Source organism: Diceros bicornis, chromosome 14, assembly GCF_020826845.1.
Source record: "Diceros bicornis minor isolate mBicDic1 chromosome 14, mDicBic1.mat.cur, whole genome shotgun sequence".
Taxonomy (NCBI): domain Eukaryota; kingdom Metazoa; phylum Chordata; class Mammalia; order Perissodactyla; family Rhinocerotidae; genus Diceros; species Diceros bicornis.
The window spans coordinates 40803973-40811432 of NC_080753.1; the positions used below are offsets into that span (position 1 = coordinate 40803973).

The 7460-nt window shown below is 37.7% G+C and overlaps 1 protein-coding gene across 2 annotated transcripts; it reads left to right on the forward strand.

Moving 5' to 3' along the window:
* Nucleotides 1-2241: 2241 nt before the first annotated feature.
* On the forward strand, nt 2242-5014 carry LOC131414020 (olfactory receptor 2M3-like). Of its 2 annotated transcripts, XM_058555059.1 has the most exons (2): nt 2242-2248; nt 3983-5014. In XM_058555059.1, exons 1-2 carry the CDS (start codon nt 2242-2244, stop codon nt 4921-4923), a joined length of 948 nt encoding a protein of 315 aa, XP_058411042.1. In that variant the 3' UTR covers nt 4924-5014. The 2 variants fall into 2 exon arrangements, with proteins under 2 accessions (XP_058411042.1, XP_058411043.1); XM_058555060.1 differs by lacking the exon at nt 2242-2248 and having other exon boundaries at nt 3970-5014.
* The last annotated feature ends 2446 nt before the right edge of the window (nt 5015-7460 follow it).

Below are 7460 nucleotides of genomic sequence, written 5' to 3' on the forward strand. Positions count from 1 at the left end.
CTTAATTAGCTGGTATAATAACTATCAATATATAAGGATTAGGTTATTCTTATGGAATAAAAACAGATGTATTTGTATGACTGAGAGAGTTAGTTTTAAGAACAAATTTGTATGACTGCGCGACTGGGACTTTGGGAATAAAAAAATAAGTGTAGAATCCAAAGTTGTGATTTATATGATTCCTGAGATGTATAGCTAAAAAGCTGAGGAAGACTATGGTTATAAATATTTTGGGAATACAGAACAAACAAATGGATAATGACATCCTCAACAAAGTCTTTATTTTCTCATGGAGATGAGAGCACATAGGTATATATACCTATGCCTAACATACATACATATATAATAATTATTACAGTACAATTTCGTAAGTGCTATTGTAGAGGTATGTTTAGAAAGTTATGGGAGGGTTTCCAACTCAAGAATACTGAGGATTATATGTAGCAATAAACAAGGACAATGATTGTGGGGAAAGAGATGATCAACAAACTAAATACTATAAGGGATACATGGAAAGATCAAAGCACATGGATATCTGACGTATTAAACAAACCAGAGTTTGGTGCAGTCATGAATTACACACCAAGGCCCCATGCAAAAAACATTAACTGAAGATCTGTTCAAAGAATGCTCTTCCAATAAGCCCACCACCATTCTCTCTGGCCCTCACTCCCAATACAAAGCAATTGGCAGCAAGGTGCATACCTGGAAGCAAAACAAACAAAAGAGAGTACTGCTCTCCAGGGACAGCAGTCAAACTAACTGAGAGGATGAAGGCTTCTCCTGGGGTGTTGCTCCCCCTACAAGAACCTCTTCTTTTGGTATTCAGTGAGGCCCATTTGAAGAGTTAGCTCTTCACTTACAACACCCAAATCTAAGTCCCTCATTCACAGACTCTACTTAAGTTACTAGCATTCACAATTCAGCTACCCCTTCAGGGTAGAGGCCTGTAGAGGAATCAGTCTTATCTCTACAAAAACAGTAATTTGTGCTCCTAATATTAAATGGTCTTAAAATTACACAGTTGTATTGGTGTTACAATATTTAAATCAATATAAAAGCATGATATGAACTTTTGAAAAGACATTTTAATAAATTTTATCAACATGGACAATATTTGGTTATGGAAGAGATCGTGAAGTAACACAGCGAGAGACGTGGGTACTCACTTTTCTCCTTATGAGTCCAATAAAAAGAGCAATGGAGTTTTAATGATCTTTTACAGATTTTAAAAAGAGATAATAGAGGAAACAGATATGAAAAATACTATAATTATCAAAATGTATTAAGGAAATAGAATAGGAGATAAAAGCCTGTTTAAAAAAGACAAAAATTCTTAACTTTCATGTCAGCTATGGCCAATCATCAAGTAGAGGAAAAAACATAATATTATGACTGTAACTAGCAGGTAAAATAATAAATTATGAAAAACTAGTTGCCTCTGGGGAACAAGATATAAGTGAGTAGTTCATATTTTAATATATATACTTTATTATAGTTATAGACTTTAAAAACTAAAATTAAAACAAATAATACAGGAGAAAAGCTAAAAATGACTACAAGATAGTTGAAATAGCCTGATTTAAAAAACAAGAATTTCAAATTTGCACTCTAACTGATTGTTTTAAGATGAGAAGTCCTTATATTTGGTAACACTCCTGCCATGCAAACTTGCCTATTTCTCTAACCATTTATTTAGAACATAATTTTGCGTAGACATATAACAGTAAAATTCATGTCAGCTAATGCTATCATCAGTAAATGGGGATATTGACTATTTGCTGCTTTCAAAATAATCCCCTGAACACGGGAAAAGTTTTATTTAAGTATTAGCTGAATGAATGAATTTGAGTGGTTTTAATTTGTATATTTTATTGCAATTGCACAGTTAATTTCTTTTGAATTTTATTAAGCATAAAATACTATTGTAAAATTGAGGTATTATTAGGCTACAGGTAAATGTACTATTACATTATTATTATAGAGGCTCCAGCTCTAAAACCAGAAGAAATGAAAGGCTAAATGTGGATCTGATCAGCCTTCTAAATTAGTTTTGTCTCAACAGACTAAACCAAAGTGCATTATAGGCCTCCTTAGTCTCCTCCTGCAAACCATACACCCAAATCACTAATTTCACCACAAATTTTTGAGGGAAGGGCAATCTAGAGTGGACAAGAGGGGGAAAAATGGGAGTAGGAGAAAACAGGAAAGATACCGTTTGCGTATGATTCCCAGAGTGCAATGATATGTCGCCTGCCAGAGCCCACCTTCATAGCAGGGGAAGTAGATACCTCTGGAATGATAGAATTACATAGGCCTTCCACCGAGGGAGGGATGGGAGCAAGGGCAGGTCCAATTCTGGCTGGGCTTGAAACTTATTCAACTTCAAGGGCACTCTTTAAGAAAAAAAAATATACATATACCAATATGAATACAGAACCGCTAGGTCCTTGTAATGGACTTAAGCTTCAGGTAAATTCTCCTCTGGGTAGGGATGAAAGAAACATAAAGATATGTGAAACTAAGGGGGTTTAAAAATGTACTACAGGGGCCCAGCCCGTGTGTGCGCTTCACTGCGGGCGGCCCGGGGTTCGCAGGTTCGGATCCCAGGCACGCATCGATGCACCGTTTGTCAAGACATGCTGTGACAGCGCCCCATATAAAGTAGAGGAAGGTGGGCATGGATGTTAGCCCAGGGCCAGTCTTCCTCAGCAAAAAAACAGGAGGGTTGGCAGATGTTAGCTCAGGGCTCATCTTCCTCACACACACACAAAAAAATGTACTACACCTTTGCCTGAAAAATTTCTTAGAATGAGGCCAGAGTACAGTACAGAAACCAGAGACCTTTAGATCAGGAGCAGTAAAAGTTGGCTTCAACAGCATTTGGGAGTAGAATCATGAAACCTGTTCAATCTTTAAACATATTTGGGTTGAGTTAGCGGCAGGCAGCATGAGAGAATACCCTTCGTTTAATGACAAAATAAATCGTGTCATGAGGTTGGCTGGGTTCCTCTTCATTGGTGTCTCAACAACATATAAAGGTGTCTCTATGCAGTTTGCTATTGTCAAACCCTTTGTATAACAATTCTATTTTTCCTAGAGCACTAAAATCTGGCCTTGGTTCACTCTTACACTAATAAAGATATACCGAGACATTTGTTTGCTTGTTTTGCCCTATTTGGTGCTGATTTAGAAACCTTTGCTGAAGAACAGGGTATAGAATTTGGGTACCTATACCATCTTGAAGGTTCTTCATTTTTCTGTGTTTGAAAGTATGTCTCAAAATACTGCCCTCCTCAAACTGAAACATAAATAATAATTAATTTTTTAACTCCTTCATCTACAATTAAATCGGCTATTCATGATGTATGAATTACTTGCAATTATTTACCAATTATTCTGAACTAGAGGTTCATCATCTATATAATTGTATAACTAGTAGTCCTGCTTGGTCTCTAATTTTGGTGCACAAATGAAATTATGTAAATGCACATGTTAATATCTCTTGGAAACAACAGATTATTAGTTATAATTATTTTACTTTATTATATAGGTAATGGCATTCAAAATGCTATTCCTCTGTTATAAAATTTGTTACATATAGACATATGATAAGTTTGGTTGTACTCCTATCTAATACTAGGTTATATGGTCCTTGAAGTCTCAGATGCTCTGTCCAGATGCTCTGGTTTGCATTTGATATCTTGTTTAATAATCACAGCAACTCAATTAGAAAGTCATTTCTGCTTTGTAAAGGAAGTAAAATGAAACACATTGAAATAACTTGTCAGAGGATATGCAAGTCTGTAGAGGTGGAGCTTGATTGTGATTAATGCTACCCGACTGCAAAGCCTTTGCTCATATCATGTATGTTGGTACCAGAGCACCATGCACAGAGTAAACAGTGAATAAATAACTATCCAAATGTTTAACTTTTATAACTTCTTATGGTTCTAGATAAAGAGAATATTCATCATGGAAGGGGAGAATCAGACATTTAGCTCTGACTTCATCCTGATGGGACTCTTTAGTCACACTCCCACTCACAGCTTCCTCTTCTCTCTGGTCCTGGGCATCTTCACAGTGGCACTCTTGGCAAACACTCTCATGGTTCTCCTCATCTACCTGGATACCCGGCTCCACACCCCCATGTACTTCCTCCTCAGCCAACTCTCCCTCATGGACCTCATGCTCATCTGCACCACTGTACCCAAAATGGCCTGCAACTACTTGTCTGGCAGGAAGTCCATTTCTGTAGCAGGATGTGAAGCCCAGATCTTCTTCTACGTGTCCCTCCTTGGTGCTGAATGCTTCCTATTGGCTGTCATGGCCTATGACCGCTATGTTGCCATTTGCTACCCTCTTCAGTACCCCAGTCTGATGAACTGGAAAATTTGTGGACTTCTGGTTGCCTCTTCATGGATCCTTGGTGCCTTTGATGGAATTGTTGATGTAGCCGCTACTTTGTCTTTTTCGTATTGTGGCTCCCGAGAAATCGCCCAGTTCTTCTGTGATGTGTCTGCACTCCTAAGTCTCTCATGCACTGATACATCCACATTTGAAACACTTGCTTTTATCTGTTGTGTATTAATGCTTCTGTTCCCTTTATTACTCGTTGTTATCTCCTATACTCGTGTAATTGTGGCTGTCATTCGCATGAGTTCTGGGGAGGGTCGACACAAGGCTTTCACGACCTGTACTTCACACCTTCTTGTTGTGGGGATGTATTATGGAGCAGCCATGTTCATATATATGCGGCCCACTTCTAACCGCTCTCCAATCCAGGACAAGATGGTGTCGTCCTTCTACACCATTCTCACCCCCATGCTGAATCCCCTTATCTACAGCTTCCGCAACAAAGACGTGGCCAAAGCATTCAGTAAGGTACTAGGGAAGGGGAAATCTAGAGAATTAATTGGATAATGGTCAACAAGAGTTATTTTCCTCTCATATATCTTCTCTCTCAATCTGACACATTCATTTATTTTAAAACATATTTTAGCTACACATGTATAGCACATTTTCCTAAGATATTTATAGGCAGCAGAGTTGATAGACTCTGGGTACACATGGAGTCAATTGATATATTTTGAATTTATTGTATTTATTTTGGTTTTAGGTATAAATCAATCAAAGTTCTTGAAAAGTGAAAAATTAATAAATGACTATATCTTGGTTATATATCTAAATAACAAATAAAACTGCATTAAATGCTGTCCCTTATTTTGAAAGCCCAAAGTCTTACTGAAATTCTTTTATTGTGTCTTAGGTACTGAGTTGAATACTACTCTTGCCCAACTTATTTTGTTTTCAGTTCATTCAAAATAAATAGACAAAACAGAGAGTCACAGATGTTTTCTTTTTTTTTTATGTTTTTTTTTTTTTTGATTTAGGAAGATTGGCTCTGAGCTAACATCTGTGCCCATCTTCCTCTATTTTGTATATGGGACACTGCCACACACGGCTTGATAAGCGATGTATCGGTCCACACCCAGTATTCAAACCTGCAAACCCTGGGCCACCAAGGTGGAGTGCATGAACTTAACTGCTGCACCTCCAGGCTGGCCCCTCACGGATGTTTTCTTATTTACCAAAAAGCTTATCCTGTACTGAATGCTTCTTATATTTGCAGAGGAAGCTGGGTTTTGTTTGTTTGCTTTGTTTTTTTACTAAGAATTTGACTTCCCCGATGCATTGAATATTTGTCAATTTGCAGATTGCCTTTTGGTGTCAAATCCAAAAAATCACACCAAGCCTGATGTCAAGGAGCTTACCACCTATGTTTTCTTCTGGGAGTTTTATGTTGTCAGGTCTATTCAAATCTTTAGTCCATTTTGAGTTAACATTTGTGTATGGTGTAAGTTGGAGGTCTAGTTTCATTCTTTGGCATGTGGCTGTCCAGTTTCCCCACATCATTTATAGAAGAGACTATCCTTTCCCTATTGTATATTCTTGGTTCCTTTATTGTAAATTAATTGACTTTGTACGCATTGGTTTATTTCTGGCCTCTCTATTCTGTTCCATAGATCTGTGTGTCTATTTTCATGTCATACTATACTGTTTTGACTGCTATTGCTTTGTAATATATTTTGAAATCAGGGAGTCTGATTGTCTTGACGTAAGTACAGCCATGTTTGGCTGTTCCATTGACCTATAGCTACCAGCACACAAAGAAATATAAAGCTGTTTTCTCTGTGGTGGGAACTGGCCCTTCTCCCATGGAGAGAGTTGCAAGTTGTAACATTTCAAGGCCCTTTGGGTGTCATAGCATGGGATGGACTGGCGATCTGTGCCGGGCTGGGACGATAACCAGAGAGAACAATGCATGCACACAACTACCGGGCTGGGACGATAGCCAGGGGGCTCAGTGCACGTACGCCACTGATAACCATTTGTGCATGGGAACACTAAATGCTTGCTCTGCAAAATTGTGTAACTGCTTACTCTGGAAATTACTAATGTTATAAAAACTGCTGGAAACTGAGACCGAGAGAGAGTTCCACCTGTGGAAGGAACACCTTGCCCAGGACGTGTGATCCTCACCCAGCTGTGTCGATTGACAGGACTCTCCTGGCAGTGGGGCGTGGATGTTGTGAGTAATTGATTTGTTGTAATAATTGATTTATGGTGAAGTAATTGATCTGATGTGTTCCCTTTACGGTCGACCTGGTGTTTCTCTTTCTGGCTCATCTGTGTCATTTCTCTTCAGTCGATGTGGATGTTTTCCCTTTCCAGTCGAGCTGATGGTTTTCCCTCTTAATATTTGACCTATTCGGATCTATTTGCAGACTATCGCCTTTACTATCCTCTATATAATAAAATATACCTTCAGTCCATTTGTTTGGAGTGGAAAGTGTCTTTTACGTCTCCGATCAAATCCCCGAACCTCTCATAATACTGATGCTTCCAACTTTGTTCTTCTTTCTCATGATTGCTTTGGATATTCAAGGTCTTTTGTGGTTCCAAAGAAGTGTTAGGATTGTTTTTTATATTTCTGTGAAAAATGCCATTGGAATTTTTATAGGGGTTGCATTGAATCTGTAGATTGCTGTGGATAGTGTGGATATTTAAACTATATTAATTTTTCCAATCCATGATCATGGAATATCTTTCCAGTTGTTTGTTTCTTCTTCAGTTTCTCTCATCAATGTCTTACAGTTTTCAGTGTACAGATGTTTCACTTTGGCGAAATTTATTCCTAGGTACGTTATTCTTTTTGATGCAATTGTAAAGAGGATTGTTTTCTTAATTTCTCTGTCTGATAGTTTGTTGTTGGTGTTTGGAAATGCAACAGCTTTCTATATATTGATTTTGTGTCCTGCAACTTTACTGAATTGATTTATTAGTTCTAACAGTTTTTTTAATGCAGTCTTTAGGGTTTTTGGTTTATAATGTAATCTTATCTGCAAATAGTTACAGTTTTACTTCTTCCTTTCCAATTTGGATGCCTTTTATTTATT